The sequence below is a fragment of the Heterodontus francisci genome, chromosome 5 (genome assembly GCF_036365525.1).
Source record: "Heterodontus francisci isolate sHetFra1 chromosome 5, sHetFra1.hap1, whole genome shotgun sequence".
Taxonomy (NCBI): Eukaryota; Metazoa; Chordata; class Chondrichthyes; order Heterodontiformes; family Heterodontidae; genus Heterodontus; species Heterodontus francisci.
The window spans coordinates 176,638,029-176,663,890 of record NC_090375.1 but is presented as its reverse complement, the minus strand read 5'-3'; the positions used below and the strand labels follow the sequence as shown (position 1 = coordinate 176,663,890).

Here is a 25,862-nt window from a genome sequence, read left to right as displayed (position 1 = left end):
GATTTGTTTATATGACTGACCAGGACTGATTTCACCTGAGCGCAGCTACTAGCCTCCTGGCCTGCTCTCCCCCCTCAGCAACTCACTTTCTCCCCAGTGGCCGCTTCCCTTCCCCTCTCTTTTCCCCCCCCCCCCCCCCCAAAGCCGCTTGCTCTAGACCTCGCTGCTCCCCCACTCCACTGGCCGATTGTTCCCCACTCGCGGCACCCTGCTCTCCGGCTGCTCGCTCACTTCCCCGCCACTAGTTCTAGGCTGCGCCGCTTCACTGCTCTCGGCCACTCGCTGCCAGGTTTCATCAGTCTCCATGTGCCACCCGAAGAAGCAAGGCGGGCCGCAAGGGGCAACGTAGGAGCGAGTACCCGAGAGGAGGGAAGCGGCGCGGCCCAGAGCTGGGTGGGTGAGGGGTGGGGGGGGGTGGGTGTTCATGAAGCGGGAGCAACTGACCAGAGGGCGGGCTGGCGCGAAGCGAGGAACAATCGGCCAGGGAAGTGGGAGGGAGCGGCTGAGAGAAGGAAGCGTCGAGGCCTGGAGCGAGTTGCTGAGGGGGGAGAGCGGCTAGTGGGGCGGGAGTGAGTGACAGAGATCGAGCTCCAGCCGAGTGGGGGGGCTGAATGCCCGATGTCACTTAATTGCACATGTGTGAAGATGGACCAGGTGCAGATACACGACGTAATCCCACGCATGCACCGCTTAATCCTGGCAAGATGTAGCTGCGCATGTGCGTAGCTTGGCGCACTTTGACACCAGCAGGCCGCTGCGTTGTCAGGAGTCACTTTGTTGTTGTTAACCCTTTGTGTGAGAAGAAATTCTCATTTTCCCTTTCGTTCTTTTACCAGTTGTTTTAAATCAATAACCTCTGGTTAATAACCCTGTTGCCGAAGGAAACGGTTTCTCTCTCTACTTTAAAACCCCTCATAATTTTGAATACCTTTTCTGCATTAAGAACAATAATCATCGCTTCTCAATCTCTCCACATAACTGAAGTCACTCATCCCTGGCATCACCCTGATATGCTGTTGGTATTTAATGCCCTATTTACAAAGACAAGTATCCCATATGCTTTCTTAACTGCCTTATCAACTTGCCTTGCCACCTTCAAAGATTTGTGACTGTGCACCCCCAGATTTCTCTGGTTTTGTACCCCTTTCAGATTAGTATGATTTGGATTATACTGCTTCTCCACTTAACTTTCAAAGTGCATCACTTCACATTTTTCCACATTAAATGGCATCTGCCATGTTCCTGCCCATTCCACCAGTCTGTCTCTGTCCTCCCCTGAAGTCTGCTACTATCCTGTTGACTGTTTACTCCATTGCCAAGCTTTGTCATCCACAAACTTTGAAATTGTAATTCCTATACCCGATTCCAGGTCATTTATTTTCATATCACCCTCTGCATACTCCCCTCCAGTCAGAAAAAACACCATTCTCTGCCTCCTATCCCTTAGTCAATTACAAACTCAAGTTAACTGTCCCTTTAATACGATTTGCTTCTATTTTCCAAAGCACTTAATCAAATGCCTTTTGAAGGTCCATATATATGTCTTCTGCACTAGCTCCTTCAATCTGCTCTGTTACTCCATCAAATAACTCAATCAAGTTAGTGAGGCACAGTTTGCCTTCAACAAATCTATGCTAGCTGTCCATTATTGACCCATGCTTGTGCAAGTGAGAGTTAATTTGTCCTCAACTATGATCTCTAGTAGTTTTCCCACTACTGACATTAGACTGGTCTGTCATTACCAGGTTTATCCCTGTCCCCTTTTTTGAACAGGTAGTGACGCACAGTACAATAGAGGATGTCCTCCGTCTCCACAAGGACTGTGCGATGATCACCCTTACAAATAACGGACAGATGTATCTGCAGTGGGTAGATTGGTGAGGATGAGGTCAAGTAGGTTCTTCCCTCATGTTGGCATTCCCTCGTACATCAGTTCCAGTTTGGCAGCTATATCCTTCAGCTGGGTCAATGGTGATACTATTGAGCCATTCTTGGTGATGGGCATTGAAGCTCCCACCCAGAATATGTTGCATGTCCTTGCTCCCTCTCAGTGCTTCCTCCAAGTGGTATTCAACGTGGAGGAATGCTTATTTATCAACTGAGTGAGAACAGATGCTACTCAACATGGAGGTTATCTTGTATATATTTAATCTGAAGCCATGAGACTTCATGGTGTCCAGGGTTTGTGTTGAGGACTCCTAGTGCTATTCCCACCTGACTATACCACTGTGCCTGCAGCTCAAGTGGGTCTGTTCTGCTGATGGGTATTATTCTGAGAGTATGACCATGCTTAACTACGGGGCAGAGCGCTCATTTTTGACACCGGTTCTCAGATGTTAGTGAGGAGGTCTTCACAGGTTGACTGGGATTGGTTTGCTTTGTCATGTCCTTCCCGAGGTCACATGCATCAGGTTTTATTATCCTTTTATGTAGCAGTTTTATACAACTAAATGGCTTGCTGTGCAATTTCAGGGGGCAGTTACATTGACATAGATTGGGTAAAAATGGCAGGTTACCTTTATAGGAGAATATTCAACCAGTTGTGTTTTTACAACAATCTGACAACTGAAACCAGCTTTTTCTTCCCGATTAATTTAGCTTTTCTTCGACTGAATTTGACTTCATAAACTGCCCTGGCGCGATTTGAATTTGCATTGTCTAGATTATAGGTCTACACCTCTGGATTACTAATCCAGTAGCACAACCACTATGCTACTATGTGGTTCAAAGTTAACTGCGTAGCGAATAAATCTGAAGACTATAATGGGTAATGAAGAAATGTCTGACTTGTTAAATGAGCATTTTTTATCTCTACTCATAGTTGAGGAAGAGGGCAATTGCTAGAAGTGCAAAGGAACCTAAAAATAAGTCAAGGGAAGAATTTACTGGATTTAATATTTTAAAAACAGTCATTGAGAATATAAGACTTAAGATACCTGATCATTTTCACCCCAGTTTATTGGTTATTAAAAGAAGTTGATAAAGAAATTGCCAAAGTCCTCTAAGATTCAGGAATTTTTCCTTTGGATTGGAAAACTATAAATTTCACTAAGAAGGGAGAGTGAAACCAGGTAATTACAGATCTATCAGTTTAACATCAAATATGTGAAAGTTACTAGAATTAATCATCAGAGACAGTGACTCCACATCGGGACAAGTAACAGCTGATTGGAGTCAGCATAGATTTGTGAAGGATATGTCATGTCTGACTAGTTGAATTTATTGATGTCATTGGCATGGTGGATAGCCAAGTGTCTTTGGATATTGTCTATATGGGCTTCCAGAAGGCATTTGGTACATTCAACACAGGAGATTATTGGCAAACATGAGAGCACATGGAATTAGAGGTAACCTCGTGACGTGGGTCAGTAATTGGTTAGGAGCTGAAGAAACCGAGAAGGAGCAAAGTGGATGTGATCACTAGTCCTTTACAGGAACCTGAGCTTCTCTCCATATTCCTTCATCCAAGAAATTAATATATAATCAAGTTGTATATCCAAATTAGGAGGCATCATAAATTGTGTAAGGGGAGCAGAAAATTACAAAGCGAGAGACCATCTATGTGTATGGGCAAAACTATGGCAGATGGAGTAAAATATTTGAAAGTGTGAGGTCATTCATTTTGGATCTGAGATGAATGGAATTCAGGATCAGACATTGGGTTGTAGAGGCGCAAAGAGATTTGAGTGTCCATGTACACATTACTAAACGCTAGTACACAGGTACTAAAAATAATCAAAAAGACTGATCGAATGTTCCAAGCTGGTTGAAATTTAAAAGTGAGTATATGATGCTTCAGTATACAGCCTTAGTCAGGCCCCTTCTGAAGCACTGCATTCAGCTTTGGACACTGCACAATACTAGAGATGTTTTGGATGTGGAGGGAATACAGAGCATATTCACCAGAATGATATTCGGGCTTAAAGTGTTAAATTATGAGGACAGATTGCATAAACTGGTTTGTGTTCCCTTGCGTTTAGAAGTTTGAGCGGTGATCTTAACAAAAGATTTAAAATGATAAAGGAATTCAATAGCGTAGATACGGAGAAACTATTTCCAATGGAGGGGAGTCCAGAATCGTAGGCATTATAAGATTAGAACTAGGCCATTTAGAAGAAAAATTATGATGCATTTTTTTCACAATTTTGAATTTTCTGTCCAAACAGTAGTTGGATTCTATCAGTTGAAATTTTCAAGCCTGTAATTGATGATTTTTTGTTGGATAAGAATAGCAAAGAATGTGGAACAGAAGGTTGGTAAATGGAGCTTTTGCACAGATCTGCCATGATCTAATTGAATGGCAAAACAGACTTGAGGGGATGAATGACCTACTCTTATTCAATGCTTTAAAAATTGTAAAGGGGACTTTGTGTAAAGATTCTGTTCTGGCCAGCCCTAATTAGAAGCTCTGATTTTATGGCTCTCCTGTATACCTTAAAAAGAGGATTTTGGAGCAACGTTGTTTTGAGTAAATATCCCACTTGTCACTCACCTGAGCTAGAAGCTACTGCCAGAAGAAGTGGGATCCCCTCTGAATATGTCTGGTTTGAGTATAACAAAGGCTGCATCTCTACTGGTATGGTTTGCATTTACAGTGCATCCTGGCTACAGTGCACTAGTATGGCTCCGCTGGACGATAAATAGCTGCTATGCTGGAGTTTTGGATTACAGGTGTATAACATGGTGTGGCAAATGATGCAGACAGGTTATCTCAGCATGAAAGAAGCACCGATAATAAACTTAGTGATGTCACAAATGTTGAAATACCTTGTTTCATGAATTTTAATTTTTAGGAGAAATCAAGCATCTGATCTACATCTGTAGCTAGAAGATCCTCATCTGTTGGGTTTGCTGAATTTAATCTGCTAGTAATCACACTGGTTTACATTATCTGTTTTCCATAAAACTGGTTATTTTTGCTTCATTGTAAAATTGATACCTGAGCTAAGAATTCTGTAGTCCTGTACAGTTGTACATTCAGGCTTTGGAGATCGGAATGAGTGTTTGTGTGGATATTGCCTCCTGCAGACTCATCAAAAAAGTGTTCAGTGTCTGGTTCTACTGTGGGCTCTGTTGGAGCAAAATAACAAATCAATTCATAAAAACTTGTTTAATATCACTGACACAATGAAGTTTTTTATTTATTCAGGGAGTGAGGGTTGCTGGCAATGCCAACATTTATTGCCCATCCTTAATTGCCCTTGAGAAGATGGTGGTGAGCTGTCTCTTGAACTGCTGCAGTCCATGTTATGTAGGTACACCCACAGTACTATAAGGCAGGGTGTTCCAGGATTTTGACCCAGAGATCATGAAGGAACAGCAATATATTTCTAAGTCAGGATGTTGTGTGAGTTGGATGGGAACTTGCAAGTGATGGTGTTCCTATGTACCTGCTGCTCTTGTCCTTCTAGGGTAGTGGGTTTGGGTGGTACTGTTGAAGGAGCCTTGGTGAGTTTTTGCAGCGAATCTTATAGGTGGTATACACTGCAGCCACAATGCACCAGTGGTGAAGGGAGTAAATGTTTTAAGCTGTCGGTATCAATCGAGTGGGCTGTTTATCCAGGCAAGTGGGGCGTATTCCGTCAGACTTCTGATTTGGCCTTATGGGATGGCTTTGGGGAGGCAGGAAGTGAACATAAAAAAAATAGGAGCATGAGTAGGCCATTCAGCCCCTCAAGCCTTCTCCAGCATTCAGTAAGATCATGGCTGATCGTCTACCTCAGCTGCACATTGCCTCTATCCCTTGATTCCCTTAGTATCTTTGGAATTCTCCACACCAGAGGGTTGTGGATGCTCTGTCGTTCAATATATTTAAGGCTGTGATACATATTTTTGGTCTATCAGGGAATCGGGATATGGCGAGCGGGTAGGAAAGTGGAGTTGAAGCCCAAGATCAGCTGTGATTGCATTGAATGGCGGAGCATGCTCGATGGGCCATTTGGTCTACTCCTATTTCTTGTGTTCTTGTGTTGTGTTCTAGTTACAACTGCAAAAAACGCTTAGCAGGTTTGCCAAATACTATTTCCCTCTCATAAATCTTTATTACTTTGCTGAATCGTACTATGGTTTTCTTAGCGCCCTGTTATAATATCCCTAAAAAAAAGATTCTAGCATTTTCCCTACTACTGATGTCTGGCTAACCAGCCTACAGGTCCCTATTTTCTCTCTCCCCTTTTTCTTGAAAGCAGGGTTCTGTTTGCTACCTGCTAATTCACAGGGACCATTCTACAATATAGGTAATTCTGGAAGATCGAGATAAGGTGAACCGCTCGTTGCAAAATACCCAACCTCTGACCCGCACAGTATTTCCATGGCTGGTCTAGTTAAGTTTGTGGTCATTGGTGACCCCCAGGATGGTGATGGTGGGGAATTCGCCATTGGTAGTGCTGTTGAATGTCAAGGGGCGATGTACCATTTACCACCTTTACTGCTTAGCCCTCAATACCTTTGCTCAACAAAAATCTGTTTATCTCCAGCAATTGGCCCAGCATACGAAGTATTTTTGGGGGAAGAGTGTTCCAGATTTACACACTCCTAAACGTGGAAAATTGTTTCCTTCTAAATGAGCTAGCTCTCATTTTAAGATGATGCTGACTTATTCTGGAATTCCCCACGAGAAAAATACTTTTTCTCTCTATCTACGCTATTTAAATCCCTTTATCATTTTAAAGACCTCGACCAGACCTTCGACCACTCTTCAATCCTCTAAATTCAAGAAAATACAAATTAAGTTCATGGGAATTCTCCTTGTAATTTAACCCTTTTTTGGCCCTGGTATAATTCTGGTGAATCTGCACGTTGCCTCTTCCAAGGCCAATTTATCTTTCCTGAGGCTGGGTGCCCAAAACCAGATGGAGTGCATCAGGTGGGGTCTGACCAAGGTTCTATACAACTGTAGTAGCACTTCCTCACGAATGAATTTCAATCCCCTTGAGATAATGGCCAACATTCCATTAATCTTTTTGATTTCTTTTTATACTTGTGCAGTAGCTTTGTGATTTGTGTACATGGACACCCAAATCCCTTTGCTCCTCTGCAGCCTGAAGTCTCACCATGAAGAAAATACTTCAATTTGTCTTGGATGACTGTGGATGAACTCTCACTTTCCCACATTGAATGCCATCGACCATAGCTTTGCCCGCTCACTTAATTTGTGTCTCCTTTTTATGACCTCCAGCTCCTTTCTACACTACTTACAGTGCCTCCTATCTTAGTGTCATCTGCCAAGATTGATGTATAATTCTATCCTTTATCCAAGTCATTAATATGTACATTGAACAGTTCAGGTCCCAGTTCAGATCCCTGGGGAGTACCGGTGGTCACACATCACCAATCAGATAACGTCCTGTCTCCTCCCTCCAAGACAGCCAAACAACCTAATAAAATTTGGTTTAAGAATTGGCTGCATTTGCTGACAACGCTACCTGACTGTGCAGATGCAGCATGTGCCACTAAAACGTCACGGGCTGCGACTTTAGGCAGCTGCCAGGACTAAAGATGGCGCTGCTCAAATAATCACACGGAGGCAACCTAACAAACACATCAACACACAATGGCGGAGTGAACGAGCGGGCTGGGGCCGGGGAGCGGGCCATCAAGCTTGCTTGTCTCAACGTTCTTTGGTTTGCATTGTAGGTGTCCGCATCAACATTTTATTTAATCTAGGTGAATGACGGCAGGTAAGTCACCAGGAAGATAGCTTAAACTGCCTTCTTACCCCAAAGCAGACTGTGAAAATTGGTGCTGTAAAGATTAACATAATAGACTTTATCCGCCTGGTGAAATGGGAGATGCTTATTTCTCAATCTGACTAACCAACCAAAAAAAATCCAGGAGAAATAAAGAAATTCTAAGTATAATGACTGCTCTGTTTGTGCATCCGCACATTTCTGTTTTCCCTTTTGTTTTTAATTATGGAAATGAGAGATTGCAGCCTTGCAGTTAGGATACTGGTTTTGAACTATGGAAAGATCTTTTGGCAATTTTATTGCGTTTAGCTGTTTGCACGTATGTTGACTTTATTTTATTTTACAGGGCAGAATTTCTGTTCGGGTGTATAACAATTATCCAGAAGGTCTGGGAGTAACACTCTACAGGGAACAGTTCGACTTTAACGCCGAGCCACCTTGGGACCCCAGCTGATAGTGGTGGTGTTCCATCTCCCGACTTGTCCATGTAAGGATAATTTGTTAGTTTGGATAAAGCAGAAGTAGTTGCTTTTCCTTATTTGATATTACTGCATTGATTGACCAGAAGAAATAGTTTACTGAATTCACTTGCATACTGAATTCAAAGTTCATAATGTTGGGAATCTGGAAACAAGCTACCAAAAAATGGCTATCTATATTAAGCACTTGTCAGGTGACTAGGTTGTCATCTAGCAGTGTTCAGTTTCGCTTAAGAGTGCCTCAATGCATTCCACACAGCACACTGGTTAAAATGGAAATAGTTAATGTTCTGTTGAATAAATGAGTGAATTGTAATTCAGCACTTAATATAAATGAGTACCCTGATGACACCCAGCTCTACATTACCACCACTTCTCTCAACTCCTCCACTGTTAAATTATCAGACTGCTTATCTGTCATCCAGTACTGGAGGAGCACAAATTTCCTCCAATTAAATATCGGCAAGACTGAGGCCATTGTTTCTGGTCCCTGCTCCAAACTCTGTTCCCTAGCTACCAACTCCATCCCTCTACCTGGCAACTGTCTGAGACTAAACCAGACTGTTAGCATCGTATTTGACCCTAAGATGAGCTTCCAACCACATTGCACCATCGCTAAGACCGCCTATTTCCATCTCCATGACTTCAACCCTGCCTCAGCTCATCTGCTGCTGAAACCCTTGTTATCTCTGGACATGACTATTCTAATACACTCCTGGCTGGTCTCCCACATTTCTACCCTCTGTCAACTTCAGGACATCCAAAACTCTGCTGCCTCTAACTTTACTCTCACCAGGGTCTGTTTGCCTATCACCCCAGTGCTTGCTCACCTACATTGGCTCCAGGCCAACAATGTCAAGATGTTAAAGTTCTCATCCTTGTTTTCAAATCCCTCCATAGCCTCGCCCCTCCCTACCTCTCTCATCTCCTACAGCCCCATAATCCTCCAAAGTATAGATGTTTATCTAATACTGACCTCTTGAGCATCCCTGCACTATTGGTGACTGTGCCTTCAGTTACCTTATCTCTGGAATTCCCTCCCTGCAGCTCTCCACCCCTCTACCTCACTTTCCTCCTTAAGACACTCTTTAAAAGCTACCTCTTCAACCAAGCTTTTGGTCATCTGATCTAATGTCTTTGTGCCTCAGTGCCACATTTTGTTGTATAATACTCCTGTGAAGCCCCTTGAGAAGTTTTTTTTGTTAAAGGTGCTATATAAATACAAGTTATGATTCAGACTGCTTTGAAATAATTCAAACTTCGTTCTGGTGTGTTTTTTTTTAGATTTAGATATATAGCACTGAAACAGGCCCTTCGGCCCACCGAGTCTGTGCCAACCATTAACCACCCATTTAAACTAATTCTACACTAATCCCATATTCCTACCACATCCTCACCTGTTCCTATATTCCCCTACCCCCTACCTATACTAGGGGCAATTTATAATGGCCAATTTACCTATCAACCTGCAAGTCTTTTGGCTGTGGGAGGAAACCAGAGCACCCGGAGGAAACCCACGCAGACACAGGGAGATCTTGCAAACTCCACAGGCAGTACCCAGAATTGAACCCGGGTCGCTGGAGCTGTGAGGCTGCGGTGCTAACCACTGCGCCACTGTGCCTGTTAAATCAATTTGTTGCTTTTTAGCAAACCGGTCATTAGACTTTTCCACTGTTGTAATTTGCATAGTGTTGCCTGTGGAGGGTTTGTGTTGTGTGGCAGGGTAATATTTTGGGGAGATCTATCTTTGTGACTCAAGTCAAATCTGAATTTCAGACACAATTGGAATTATACCCTAAATTGCCAGTCACATTTGATGATTTGCAGATAGAATTACTGCGTTACTATTTAATGAGTGTTAGAATGTTGTACTTTCCAGCCTTTCAAATGTCTTGGCCTGAGTGCTGGGAAAAACGTTTTAATTTGCCAAAGGCAAGCAGGCTATTGGAACTCAAGAAACATGTGTTCCAGGCTATAAGTTTCAAATGTGTGCGTATACTTTTTTAAATGGGTCAATTTACATTCCATTTAATTCTGTTAAAGTGCATGAACACATATAGCAGAAAACGGAGGAAAACCTGCTCCAAACTTGTGTTGTATTTAAGTATAAAATTAAATTCCCAATCATTAAAGATTCTCAATTTGCACTTGTATATAATGCACCTTGTGCAGGGCAATGTCTCTGAGCACTTTACAAAAATGAGGAAAAGGATGCAGAGGGCAGTGGTTTTCAGGAAGGGGGAGGCTAGATGTGGGAACTGTTGGAGTGGGGGTTTCTGAAACTGGAGAGCAGGGTGATATGCTGGAACAAACTGGACTGAGTTCAAGAACAGAGCCTGGTGGCTGACCAAATGGCCAGAATAGAAGAGAAGTCTGGTTTTAGGGACATAAAAGGTGTGTATGGGGAGGTACAACATAAAGATTGTGAAGGTCAGGTAGGACAAGGCCATGGAGCAATTTGAAAACCAGGATAAGAATTTTGAAGTCAATATGCTGGGGTGAGTAGAACTGTTAAACTAAGTGAACAGGACTGGCTAGTATTTGGCGAGTTAAAGCTTGGGAAAGGTTGAGGTGGATACGCCAGTTAGAAGGATAATAGGCTAATAGGAAGATAGGAACAGGAATAGGCTATTCAGCCCCTCGAGCCTGTCCTGCCATTCAATGAGATCATGGCTGATTCGCGGCCTAATTCCATATACCTGCCTTTGGCCCATATCCCTTAATATATTTGCTGAACAAAAATCTATCTATCTCAGATTTAAAATTAACAACTGTTTTAGCTTCAACTGCTGTTTGTGGGAGAGTTCCAAACCTCTACTACCCTTTGCATGAAGAAGTGCTTCCTAACATCTCTCCCGAGCCTGTCTTTTCCTGTTAATCTTTTGAAGACTTCGATCAGATCACCCCTTACCCTTCTAAATTCTAGCAAAAACAGGCCTAATTTGTGTATTCTCTTGTAACTTAACCCCTGTAGTCCAGGTATCATTCTTGTAAACCTACGTTGCACTCCCTCCAAGTCCAATATATCCTTCCGAAGGGACGGTGCCCAGAACTGCTCACAGTATTCCAAGTGGGGTCTAAACACGGTTTTATACAGCTACAGCATAACCTCTGTGTCTTTATACTCCAGTCCTCTAGATATAAAGACTAGCATTCCATTAGCCTTTTTGATTATTTTTTGCACTTGCTCGTGGCATTTTAAAGATCTATGCACCTGAACCCCAGAGTCTCTTTGAACATCCACTGTACTTAACCTCTTCCCATTTAGAAAGTACCCTGCTTTATCCTTTCTTAGTTCAAAATGGATAATCTCACACTTGCCCACATTGAAATCTATCTGCCACAGTTTTGCCCACTCACCTAGTCTGTCAATATCTCTTTGCAAATTTATGCTATCATCTAGACTGTCTACAATGCGCCTAACTTTGTATCATAAGCAAATTTGAATATATGACTTACTATGCCATCCAAGTCATAAATAATGTGAATAATTGAGGCCCCAACACAGATCCCTGCGGGACACCACTAGTCACATCCTGCCAATCAGTACTTACCCATTATCCCCACTCTGTCATCTACCACTCAACCAACCTCCTAACCATGTCGATAATTTGCCCTCAACTCCATGGGCTTCTACCTTAGTTAACAGTCTCTTATGTGGGACTTTATCAAATACCTTCTGGAAATCCATATAAATAACATCCATAGACACTCCCCTGTCCACTACCTTAGTCACCTCTTCAAAAAATTCAATGAGATTTGTCAGGCATGACCATGTTGGCTGTCCCTTATTAACTGAAATTTTTCTAGGCGTTCAGTCACCCTATCCTTGATTATAGACTCCAGCAACTTCCCCACCACAGATGTCAGGCTAACTGGTCTGTAATTTCCTTGGTTCCCCCTTTCACCTTTCTTAAAAAGTAGAGTGACATGTGCAACTTTCCAATCCAGAGGGACCACTCCTGAATCTAGGGACCTCTGAAAGTCTATAGTTAGGGCATCTACAATGTGTTCCCCTACTTCCTTTAACACCCTCAGATGGAAACCATCAGGTCCTGGGGATTTCTCACTTTCGTTCCATTAATTTCCTTGTTACTGATGTTTTACTTGCGTTAATTGTATTAAGTCCCTGTCCCCTATTGGCTATTAATTTTTTCGGGACTTCCGGCAAGTTATCCTCCTTTTCAACTGTAAATACTGAGGCAAAGTAATTGTTCAATGTGTCTGCCATTTCCCCATTATCAATGACAATTGCTAATCAATTCTTTAGATGATAAAAACGTTGACTGTGCTTTTGGCAGTGAAAGGCAAACAATTATATATTTTAAGGTGTTAAAAGTCATGTTTGCCAATTTTTATGTTTAAGGATATTAATACTGGGGAAGGAAATGCTGTCATGTATTGTATGGAGATATGTCGAATAAGTTGTCTTTGGTCTACTGGAAAGTATGCCATGTCCTTAACCTCAAAATTGCATCAGTTATAATTTTTCTCTTTTCGACATCAGCCCTACTCATGATCTGTCTGAAAGAGTTTTCCATTTTGTGCTGAATTGTTTGATGTGGTGTCATGGTCACTAGGAACTAAGTTGAGACTGTCCAAACTCATTTTGGACTTTTTCAGGAGTGTTGAAGTCCTGAAACTTTTACCCATTGTTTTGGGTTAGATTTGAATTTGGATTGCAAAGTTAAAAAGGCAGTTCATCCATCAAATGCATCACCCACCTTTTTCTTCCCACTTCCCAAGAGAAGGAAAGTTGGTCCATGTTTGTAGTCTAATCGCAGTTTGAGGAAGTGCTGTAAACAGAACAATGATAATGGTCAGAATTGGGGTTGGTGGAAATGGGAAGAAAGACCAGCTTGACTGGAAGTAGGGAGCCCAATAGAAAACTGTGGTGCCAATGAGAGGGAACACTAGGTTCTTGGGCATTAAGAATAGAAGATTTACACAAAACCAATTGCTGAAAATAGTTAAGCACCTGTTGGACTGCACAGAGGAGCTTAACAGATAAATAAAAAACCTTTAATAAATTAATGAAGTGATTTGCACTTAACTTATCATTCATACTAATGTAATGTTTTTAAAATTGTACCATAGAACCAGATGCAGTTCTCAATGGAAGTATTATTTCATGCCTTCATAAAGGGCAAATTCTAAGTTGAGATTTTTATCATTTTGTTTAAATTCATTCAATCTTTGCTATTCTAACAAAAGCAAAAGAAAATTAACTTTTATTTCTTCACGTTTTGAAAATTTTCTGTCTGCAGTTTTGTCAACAGAGTAATTTTTTCAGTTCTGTTGATAAATCTATGAAATGCTGAAGGAAATATTCCATTGAGTGTCAGAAGGTTGAGTTGTGCACATCTGCATGAACCTGAACCAGTACCTGGAAAATGGTAGTTTACTACAAGTGGATTGTCATGACGTTGCTAATGGTAAATCTGTGAATATGCTGTTTTGTATCAACTTGTAATGGGGCAAATATTACAGGAAATAAGTGATACTATGCTGGACTTTTAATATCTTTGTAGGTTTTCTAGAAATTTGTTTAGAATGCAGTCTTTTTGGAGAGGTTATAAAATCTTGTGTAACACGAGACTGTTTTCTTTTGCAGTTTGTTGCATATTTTAAGAACCCCGATATTGAAGGCTGTGTGAGGACCTTCACTTGGTGTTTGGTTTAGGAGTGTTGGCTTTGTGGATCACTGAAAGATGAAAGGATTTGTTGAACTAGAGGAAAGCTACCCCTTTGACCTTCTGGAAGAAAAAACCACTCTTAACGATGTTATTGACAACCATATTCGTGAGCATACACTTGAGGTAAGCTTCTTTTGTTGCACGTAGTTTTAATAATAATGGGAAAGATTCATCAAGGTTGATGCAAAAGAAATCTATAATAGTTAGAGGCAGTGGCAATACTACAATGCAACGCAAAATAATATGCAGCGCCCGTCCCAGTAGCTCTAATTTTGACATTCAGTGGGAATGCAGGCATCGGGCAAACTCCAGTATGAATGTGTGTATTGACCAAGATATCGATGTTAAAACTGACACTGACCAAGCTATACAAAATCTACCAGAGCACCATGCTTGAAATGTTTTTATGAAAGGGCAATTGCAACTCTTAATTGGCAGCCAATGTTTTAATCTCATTTGCTTTTAATCCCAACTATTAAAGGGTTACTTTTCACAAACTAAGGTCAAATGTATTTGCTGTTTCTTTTGCTATATGAATTTGCATATTTTAATTCTATCTAATATACCTGAGTAATTGTCTCCTCTGCAGCTGCAACCTTAATCTAAATTTAGTATAGAAAGGGATTGTATTTACATGTTACTGTACTGCATCTCAGGAATATGTCAAAGTACTTCATTTTGAAATGTGCAGTTAATTTGTTTCATAGGCACACAGCAAGATTCCATAAACGACAATGAGATGAATGATCAGGTAATTTGTGTATGATGGTATTGGTTGAGTGAAGAAAGTTTGCCAGGAAGAGCTCCCTGCTTCTCTTCAGATAGTGCCATGGGATCTGTACTGTGCACAGTTTTGGTCTCCATATTACAAGAAGGATCTAGAGGCACTGGAGAAAGTTATAATCTCTCAGTGCAAAAGAGATTTACAAATCTGATACCAGAACAATCAGCAAAGATTGAACAGGCTGGGTCTTTGAGGCATGGCCCAATAGAGGTCATAAAGAATTATAAAGGGGCTTGATAGGATAGAAAAGATGTTTCCACTTGAGTCCAGAATTAGGATCAGAAGTACAGGATAGTTATAAATACAAAAAGGAACTCAGGAAAGAATCTTCCCCCAGAGAGGAATTAGAATGCTGAACTTGCTACCAAATTGAGTAGTTAAGGTGGATAGCATAGATGCATTTAAGGTGAAGCTAGATAAGTACATGAGGGAGAAAGGAATAGAAGGATTTGCTGATAAAGTTAAATGAAGTAGGGTAAGAAACATGAACACTGACATAGACCAGTTGGGCCGAATGGCCTGTTCCCCCTATGATGTAAATTCTATATAATTTCTGGAACAGAGGTTGAGCCCAGAACCTTGCAACTGAGATGCAAGTGCGACCAGTGGTGCCAAGTGAATTCCTATAATGAATGGTTAGTTAAATTAGAATTTATAGGAATGATCTTTCTTAAGCAAATGTTCATGAGTGCATTGAAGATAGTTTGCAGGAGTAATATATTCTAGAAACAAGAAGAGATCAAGCTATACTAGATTTAATGACCTAGACTTAGTTGATAATTTAACAGTAAGACATTTATCTAATGGTGTTCATAATATGATCAAATTCAATGCTAGCCTTGAATAAGACAAACTTAACACTGTTACTAAGATTAATTAACGGGATGAGTTCAAAAAAAGTATTTAACAGGACCAGTATATTAGAGAAAAGAGTTCTTTTTACTAAATAAAACAGCTGTAATCGACCAAAAGTGGTGAGAGTTAACAAATCTAAGAGGAAAGAACATATATTAAAAACTCATAATGTCCAGGGGACTACAAGATTATATAATAAAAAGCAAAGGCAAAAAGGTGGTCAGAACTGCAGAAAGGGAATACCAAAAGAAACTTGTGACAGCAATCAAGGTCAACACACAGGGCTGAATTTTACCAGCCCTCGCGACGGCGGGGGGGCCCGTAGAAATTTATTAATGGCGGTGGGTGGGCTTCAGTGCGACCCCCTCTTCCCCCCCCCCCCCCCCCCCCCACCTTCTGGCGGCAGGGCCTTCATCTAAATATTCAAATGAACAATAATGAGATTTAAATTAACTTACCTGCAGGCGGCGGTCGTCCCATTCCGATATTACGGACGCCAAACGCAGCTCGTGTGCCTTCGGAACTCCTCACGGAGTTCTGAGGCGTGAGCCTTGTGGGGAGGGAGAAGGAATAAAACTTACAGGGTGGGCGATGGGGACGGGGGAGTTGGAGGGAGTGGCAAAAACAAATGCGATTGGGTGAGGGGATGTTGGGAAGGGGTTGAAGGTTAAAGGGAAGAAAGGTCGGGGGGGAGCTTGTGTTGGAAACGTAAATGTGTTTTTGGGAGGGGTAGGGCAAATGATACACTAATTAATCTTGGAGGGAGTGGGAAAGGGGATTTGAAGTGTGCATAACATTTTATTGCAATCTATTTAAAAACCTGCCACTTTAAACATTGAAATGTAAGTGCAGGGTTTGAAGCCCTTTAAAATTGGTGCTTGCGCGGTGGTGCAGGACGCCATTGCCAGGGATGTGGCGGCTGCCCCCTCTGTCATCGGGGGCGGCTGCTCCATCCCCTCTACTTAAATGAGCCCCTGCGCGTAATATTGCGGGGGCTTTTCGGCAGCACTTCTGTGTCAGAAGGCTGCCGAATTCAAAGCTCGCCACCGCAGAGTGCAGCGCGCTGATAAATATCAGCCCACAATTTTTACAATTATCTTGGAAAAAGGGTACTGAAGGGTAATGTGGACCATTTAAAAACAAATGGGGGTAATATTAAAAGTGAAAATAAGGAAATGGCAGGCTTGTTGAATAATTACTTTGTCAGTCTTCATGGTAGAGAAGAAGATATACCTGAAATTCCAGGGAAACTGATAATGAATCAAGGACAGGAACTCACTAAAGTTAATGTAGGCAAGAAAACAGTATTGTGAAAAAATAATGGCACTAGAGACTAGCAAATCCCCAGGACCTGACATTCTTAGGGTTTCAAATGAGGTAGGTGAGGAAATTGCACATGCTTTAGCCATAATCTCTCAAAGCACTGATTCAGGTATAGTCCCTTTTAGATTGGAAAAGTACAAATGTAACTCCATTATTTAAGAAAGATGAGAGGGAAGAGCTGGGAAATTCTAGATCTGTCAGTCTAACATCTGTTGTGGGGAAGTTATTGAAATCTGTAATTAAGGACTGAGCACTTAAAAGAAATTTGAATTGATTAGAGAGATCCAACATGGATTTGAAACCAAAACAGAAAATACTAGAAATACTCAAGTCTGGTTGCATTTGTGGAGAGAGAAACAAAGTTAAGGTCTGTAACCTTTCATCAGAGGGGGGAGAGTGGGAAGAACAAGAGCGAAGGTCTGTGATAGGATGAAGGGCAGCAGAGGTTAAATAACAAAAGGTTTCATGGTGCAAGGCCAGTGGGAATGGTATTGGGGACAACTAAGACATATGATCCATAGAAAATGGTAGGTTTTTGACTCTTATTTTGCTGTATAACTATTCCTAACACTTGCTAAGATGAAAGCACTTCAATCGCAGCTTTAATTTTCTGGTCCAGACATTCAATTTGTCTGTACAGGCAAATGGGATGGTGTCAGAAAAAAATAGTTGGTGTAGGCTTTATTGTCATCTCATTTACATGTGGGGACTACATTTTACATTTCATATCCTTCCCCCTCAATACAAAAATCTATTAATTTTGGAACATACGCTTCTGATTGTCCATTGAGCTAGTAGCATCTCCAAAACTTGTACTAACCTTAGAGTGCAAAGGAGATTTGCCATTGTGATACCAGAGATGAGGAACTTTAGTCATGTAGAGAAGCTGGAATTGTTCAGAGTAGAGAAGGTTAAGAGAAGATATAATAGAGGTGTTGAAAATTGTGAGGGGTTTTAATAGAGTAAAAAAGGGGAAGCTGTTTCTGCTGGTCAGTAACCAGAGGACTCAAATTTAAGATAATTGGCAGAAGACCAAAGGGGAGCTGAGAATTGTTTTGTGTAGCCAAGTTGTGATCTCGCACACATTGCCTGAAAGGGTGGTGGAAGCAGCCTCCATAGTAATTTCCAAAAAGAAATCTGACACACATTTTTAAAAATTGCAGAGCTATGGGCAAAGAACGGGAGAATGGGACTAACTGAATAGCTTGTTTAGAGAGTCAGCACAAGCATGATGGGCTGAATGGCCTTGTGCACTGCAAAAATCTATTATAACTGTTACTCGATCTTCCCGGTTGTTGGCTAGTATAATATAGTAGTTTCCTTTCCATTGTATATAAACTGCTTAATTTGTTCACTGGAAGAAATGGAACCAAATTAGCACAGAATGAGATTAAGGATGGATGGGTGTTGTCAAGACCAAAGAACTCCAGCACACTCATACCCTGTCTAATTTCAGGGTATGTAATCTTGTCATGGGAAAATGCGCAGGTCAGATTAGGATAAATCCAACACAACTATTAGTTTGCCAAGATGCAGTAACGGAAAATAAACCCTCCAAGCATCTGCCTTTATTTTTTACTGGTGCTGAGCACATTGTAGCCTATCTTCTAATCATTCCCATCTTAATTGCAGACATGTAGAACTAAATAAACAAAAGGGACTCTCTCTAGCATACATTGTCGCCATGGCAAGAATATTTCACTGTTCTGAATCTGGCAACCTGCGAGCTGAGCACTCTGTCACTACTGTAGGGGCGCTGGAACAAGTATCTATTCAAGATTAGTACTTGTCAAGGCTGCATGAATAATTGGTACCTTCCATGCTACAAACAACAGTAATGCATTATTTGTGCACTGAATTGAGAGCCTACAAGGCTGCTTAACCACATGCGCAATCTCAATTTTCTTCCTGCCCTAAAGTAAGGATTTGGCAAAGAGTGAGGAGGACTGTCTTTTTAAGAAAACACTTGATTTCAGATTAACAAAATGGAAAAGCAGGTAGCACAATAGGTAGAAACCAAAGGCTGTGAATGAATGGGAACACCTAGACGTTTAAATATACACAAGTCCCTGAAAGTGTGAATGCAGGTCGATAAATCTATAAAAGACTAACAGCATTTTGGATTTTACAAATAGTCATCAAGTACAAAAATGGAGGAATAATAATATTCAAAACATTGGTTAGACCATAGTTCATTTACTGTGTGCAGTTTTGGATGTCCCATTATAATGCAACATTAAAGCCAAAAAGAGAGCTTATAGTATCGATTCACCAGGATAATGCCGGCGATAAGAAACTGAAGTTGTGAGGAGGGACTTGTGATACTTAAACTTTTTCCACAGGAGCTGTGAAGGCTGAGGAAATTTTGATAGCTTTTAAAATAATGGGTTTTGATAGGGTGACTAGCCAAGACTATTTTCTTGGATTCAGCAGTTAATAACAAGGGGGTTATTAATTTTAAAATCTTCAGAATGAAGAGAGAGGTTGAAGGAAATGCCTTTCCTCAGTGAGTTGGCGCATGAAATACTTTGCTACAGTGAGTGGTTGAGGCAGACTCCATTGCACCTTTTTAAGGGAAAATTAGAATAATATTTGAAACCAAGGAAGATACAAGGACCATGTGGACACAATGAACTGAATGGCTTCCTTCTGTGCTTTATGGGTCTATAAATGGACATTTGGGGGTGGGGCGGTGGTGGAAGGTGAGGGAGAAAGTTCTGAATTCAGGTTTACAGAGCTGCTTGGTCAGATCTTTTCATTTTAGCCATTTTAATGCACAGGTGGCATTTGAGTTTTAAATTCCAAGAAACATTAAGATCTTTTGCTTTTCCTGTAATAGAATCTAATGGTGAATTTATATTGCCAATATGTTTACTGAAGCAGATCTGAAATGTTGATTTCCATTCCTGGTGGTGTAGAAACAATACAATTTATTTTATTGTCATACTCATTTGTAGAAGTGATTTTTTTTTTAAGTATGCTTGTGATTTAGAATTTTACATACTGCCAATTAGAGATGAGTCATTTCTAAATCCTCTTGTGTCTATTTGGGACATTTGACACTTTACTAGTGTATAACTTCTGCCCTCCATTCTGAAAACTGCACTACCATGAGTAAATAACGTTTATTGAAGCGAACATTTGAATTTGTTCACCCATTTAAAGTTCTAGTTTGAGTATGTTTTATTATCTGCCGAACAAGTGGAAGTCTTTAAAGGTAAATTTGCATTTATAATTTTAGCAATTAAAATTTGTGTAAGTGGTAACTGTTAAATTCACAAATGGATTTGGGCTTAATTTGATTCTGGAACTCTCAACCAGCCTTGTTCAATAATACCTTGTGCCCAAGCTCATTAGTTGAGAACATCTGTATTATTCTAGTTTTCTATTAAGAACTAGTAATTCACTGGCTATGTCCATGTTACGAGGCTTTAAACAAACTTCCCTTTTCTGTCAATTTTGTTTCCTTCCCTCGCCTTCCTTGGATAGAGGGGTAAATATTTGGAGACTCCATTCTTGGTATATTATTAATGAAGGGAAAATTGGGCGCACCGTAAATCTGACACACTGACCACCATGCTCAGTTAGCTGAATCAAGCTATTGTGGAGTTGCATTCTGCACTGGGAGCAACTTATCCAAAAAATTTAACTGGCTGCCCTTTCAAGTTCCTCCAGTTAGAAAGTCTGAATGTGTAAACCACCTATTGCTTCTCATTGAATGCTCATGTGCTATTTGACTGTAGGAAATATCATAGTTTTATCAGGGTCCTGTACTCATCTGACATTCGTAGAATGGTTCCAGCACAGAGTAGGCCTTTCGGCCCATCCAGTTTGTGCCAGATCTCCAAGAGCAATCCAGCTAGACCCATTGCCCTGCCCTTTCCCCATAGTAGCCTTGCCAATTTTTCCCTTGGTGCACTCATTTCCAGAGGGTTGCTGGGTAGCGGTATATTGGCCAGCTGAAACCAATGAACTAAGCACAGATAGGGAATTGAACCTACCTCAGATCTTCCTGTTACAGTTGAGCTACTCATTGCATTAATCAGTTAAGCCATCAGAAGCTTTATTTCTGTAGTCACTGTATGAACAGTACCATGAAGAGTAACGTTTCTGGTAACTGAAGCCAGCTTAGCATACAATTCTTGATGATTTTAATTAGTAACTAATATTTTTCTAATCTCAATTATAGCAAACTGAAAGGAATGCCTTCTTTGTTGCTGATCTTGGAAATGTTGTAAAGAAGAATATTCGATGGAAGAATGTGATGACACATGTGAAACCATTTTACACTGTTAAGTGTAACAGCAGTCAATCTGTAATTGAAGTTCTGGCAGCTCTTGGAACTGGTTTTGCTTGTGCAAACAAGGTGACAAACCAATAGTTGGTATTTATGTTCTTTTGCATTAATTTTAGAGACCTTTGCATTCAAAAGTTCAGTAATGCTCTTTAAATTCTTACCTAAAATTATGTAAAGAATTGGAGGATATAAAGCTCATATATCAGATAACTTGTATATTTCCTCACACAGAATGAAATAACTCTTGTGCAAAGCTTGGGTGTGACATCTGAAAATATCATCTACACAAACCCATGCAAGCAAGTCTCCCAGATTAAGTATGCAGCCAAAAAGGGAATAAATGTCATGAGTTGTGATAACGATGCTGAACTTCTGAAAATTGCACGTAACCATCGCAGTGCCAAGTAAGTGTGTAAAGCTAACCAAAATTTCTAGTATCAATTGTTTAACTGGAATATTCTCTTCCTGTATATTTCATTGTAAAATCATTAATACATTGTAGCATTCTTTGTGCAAGAAATTATCAACTTAGTAACTAAACTCTACTAGACTTAACCAAAAACTGGGTAGTAGCTTGTCCCTTTAAATATGAGCTGCCTTTGAATGGATTTGTCTGTTTTGAGGGGTGGTGTCACCAGAAGAGGTCTGTTGCATCTCTCAGAATTATGATATAAAGTGAAAGAACAAAATCTACCAAACATTGTTCTTTTAAAATAAAATCCAGGACCCTCTAAACATTTGCTTGCATCATTTTTGTAGATGTTTTTCACTACTTTGTCAGTATTTTACATGTTACGATCAGGTGAGGAAGGGGTCTCAGGCTCCCCTTTCACCCCTTCTCTGGATTGACCACAACAGGATTTATCCTTTTTAACAGTGATTTAACTTACCAGTCAGTGAGCACTTGCTCCTGCTCCTCTAATTATAATTGTAAATGAACGAATCAGACAGGTTTTCTTGAGTTGAGCCAAGAAAGGTGTAAGTTTATTAATTTTATCACTCTAAACCAGTTAAAATTACTAAAATACATAAGGCATCCACGCTCACATTCATACGAGGCACACACACTAATAGATACAGAGGGGAGAAACATAGTTGGGAGGTTGGCGTAGAGTCCTTAATAAAAATGGAATTTAAATACGGAAGTGTAGTCCCCGTGTCCTTAGTTGAAATTGAAGTCCTCGCTGGGCCGCGTGCACGATTCATGCTTGCTTCTCTGGTTCCGGAAGACCAAAAAGAGGTTTTATCCATCATCTTTTGCTGACCGAGAGGATCTTAAGATTTGAGGTCCAGCTGCAGCTGAGGCTCCCCTGGGACTTTGCTAGAGAGAGAGAGAGAGTTCTTTGGAGTTCAGTTACTGTCTGCGTTCTCGTGCACAATTCACAAACTCTGAGCTACACAGGTATTCATGTCATGTGACCACCTCTTTGTTTGAAACAGAAGTTTCTGGAATGATCTTAGAAATTCAAGGCTGTTCAGACATACTTGGGGGGGGGGGGGGTGGGGGGGGTGGATTTTGGTTCTTTCAAAGTCAATGGGCGTCGATAGCTTTTGACAATCAACATTGACAAAACCATTCTAGGTAATTGAATCAGAACGCATTCCTATTGTTCTGGCCAGACTGGGTAATCACCTCTGTCTCCCAGCTGGCCTTTGGCTTCTCATATGCAAATTGTGTGTGGCCATCTTTAGCTGCTCTGTTCTGCTTTTTAAATGTTATTTGTTGTAATGTCCAGTGAAAAGATCTCAGGCAAAGTTCCATATGACGAAATTAATATTTTCCATTTGACATGTGGGATTTCAGTCACGTACATAAGTGGCTAATTTCTTTGGCATAAAGTAATTGCCCCAAAATCTTGTTTCTGCTTCTAAAGTAAAAGCATATGAATTGATTTGCTGGGGGTGTACAAGATTATGACAGGTTTGGATAGGTTAGATGGGGAAAAACTGTTCCCATTCAGGGGGAATAATGGGAGGAACTTTTTAAAGCAGCAGGTGGTAATGACTTGGAACTCGCTGCCCTTGAGGGTGGTGGAAGCAGAGATGATCAATGACTTCAAGAGGAAATTGGATGGCCATTTGAAGAAAATAGACCTACAGGGCTATGGGAATCGAGCGGGGGAGTGGGACCGACTGGAAAAACTCCATGGAGAGCTGGCATGGACTCGATGGGCCGAATGGTTGGCTGTGCTGAAAATGACTGCTGCCTGTTGAAGAGGTCATTTGACATTTTACAGAGCATAGTAGACTTCTGGTATTGGTAAAAGGATACTTGATCTTTGTTTTAAATTTTTAAAACCCAAATCTCCTTGATATTTTGGTCTGAAAATTACCAGTGGAAGACTGAACTAATGTAGTTATAAATTGCTGTAAGTGCTTAGAGTAGCCTTTCTGGTAAAATGTTTATATCTTGCATAAATACAAATGCTATCTGGGAGATTGACTGACTGTTTAATGTTCATGAAAGAAAGCCAAGAGAGCAAATCAGATATCACAGTAAGACAGGTCTTGAATAGAAGTGTAATTTCCTGGATACACTTCATAGAGGTATTATTCTAGTTTACACCAGGGAAGTTGGCATGCTTTCATGGTTAGTTACACGAAGTAAAAATAATTGTGTCCAGTGCCTGAGTCTGCACAAATCCTGAACCACCCAATGCAGCACAAAAGCCAAATGCTGGAAATCCGAAATAAGGACAGAAAATGCTGGAAATACTCAGGTCAGGCAGCATCTGTGGAGATAGAAACACAGCTAACTTTTTAGGTTGTTAGCCTTTCTTCAGTTCCTGAAAAAGTTGAGAAGTAATGGATATTAATTAAGTACAGAGACAGGGAAAGTGGGGGGGGGGGGGGTGGAGAGCAATAGGGTGGAAGGCAGGAGAACTTAAATGACAATAGGGATGATGTTGTTAGACAAAAGGGAATGGTAATAGGACAAGTAAAGAAAACAAAAGGTGGGTCTACAGGAGGTGTAAGTCTCATCAACAGCTGCCATCCAGAAAAAAAAAGGGGCAGAGGCTATGATCTGAAATTGTTGAACTCGTGTTGAGTCTGGGAGGCTGTAATGTGCTGAGGTGCTGTCAGTGCCGGCCATGTCAAACATTTCCCCCTCTTTCTCTGGCTCCTGAAGGTACTGATTCTGTGATACACATTTCCCAGAGATTCCATCAGTCTTCTGGTACCACCTTCAAGTGACTTATCTTCATGTGCTGTGCAATAGGCAGTTGAGCAAATTGATGGTTCTGCATCTTGGTAGCTCAGAACCGTGGCAGATCTCAAAACAAACAGTTTGTTGCACAATTGAGTTCTCTGAACAATTTTTCTTTTTTTTTGTAATTTTAAAAATTGAATCACTAACTATCATCACGACAGCAAAAGGCAAGTTATCGATTATTTATTAGTAACCATAGGTTTGTAGAGCCCGACCTTTTTTGTCTACATAAAGACAGGGATGGGGACTGCTTTTTGCCCTGCATGGTTGTATTCCTCTTAAAAAGATTTGGGATAATGCCATGATTTTGTCTGCTGCCTCAGTATCTGTGCTGATCGTACTCCAGCCTGTTATACTAAAGGATATGACTAAGCATTACACAAAACAAGGCTCCTAAAAGTGCAGGCTATAGAACGTCATTAAAAAAAACTTGTCTGAGTTAACACTTGGTAACTACACATGGATGTTGAGCATTTGAGGTCTGTCAAGCGACAGCAGATACTGTCACATCATCCATAAGATCTATATCATATCAAACTAAGAAGACTTGCTTTGTGTTCTCTGACTGGGCCTTGAAACTGGTATAACTGTTTATCTGTAAAACCTGCTAAGTTCATCAAAAATGGATCATTCTTCAAGTGCATCTGAGAAGTGAGTGGTCCCTAATTTGGAATTACTTCAATTTTAGTGTAGATTTTATTCCAAGTTCTAAAATTCCTTTGGCTACATTTTGTTGCTAATAATAGTCAACCTTCTAAAAACAAATTGGGAACATTTTCTTGTTCAGTCATATTCTCTCTTTAAACCATTAGTGTCTCTCTAGCTCTGTCCCTTTCTCCTCCTTTAAGACTCTCCTTAAAGCCTACCACTTTGTCCAAGCTTTTGGCCAGCTATCCCAATATTACCTTATGTGGCTGTCAATTTTTTTAATACACTCCTGTCAAATTTTGTTCAACACTCCTCTGAAGTGCCTTGGGATGTTTCACTAAGTTAAAGGCAGTATAAAGATAAAAGTTGTTGGTGTCATGCATGATCTGCTTTTATAATTTATATATACCATAAGAGTTTTTATCCAACTGCAGAAACAGAAAAATTATAGGATGCTGATCCCTCAAAAGAACATCACTGAAGTGATTGTTTCAATTAAAGAACTCAAATCTAAAGACAAAGTTCAGAACTTGCCCCTCCACCCAAATCACTGGTTTAAATGGAGTGCTGAAAATAAAGATCAGCCTGTTGAACCTGCAATTTTTTTCCCCCAAAAGGTGGCATTTTTTATATCTCTGTTCACAACTTCTCTGTAACCACACATGCACAAAACAAAGTCACTATTTGAATCTTAGACTGGGTAGCACAGTGTTGCTGTTTATCATTCTTGTTACTATAAGCCTTTATTGAATTGATACAATTGCTTGGGTGCCAGTAAGTAGCTGTTATCACTGCGTTGTGTAGTCTAGATTCTGTGGTTGAAATTACACAGCCGGACAGACTGATCTTTATAGAAGCAAAATACTGCGGATGCTGGAAAT

General features: G+C 40.6%; 1 protein-coding gene across 1 annotated transcript in view; it reads left to right on the top strand.

The window, feature by feature from the left end:
- LOC137370154 (antizyme inhibitor 1-like) overlaps positions 1-25,862 on the top strand; it is a 45,354-nt gene that overhangs the window by 7,816 nt on the left and 11,676 nt on the right. Inside the window, exons 2-5 of the mRNA XM_068032397.1 lie at positions 8,035-8,175; positions 13,782-13,986; positions 21,015-21,191; positions 21,354-21,526. Coding sequence (XP_067888498.1) covers positions 13,879-13,986; positions 21,015-21,191; positions 21,354-21,526 — 458 coding nt within the window. The 5' untranslated portion in view covers positions 8,035-8,175; positions 13,782-13,878. The remainder of the gene's footprint in view (positions 1-8,034; positions 8,176-13,781; positions 13,987-21,014; positions 21,192-21,353; positions 21,527-25,862) is intronic.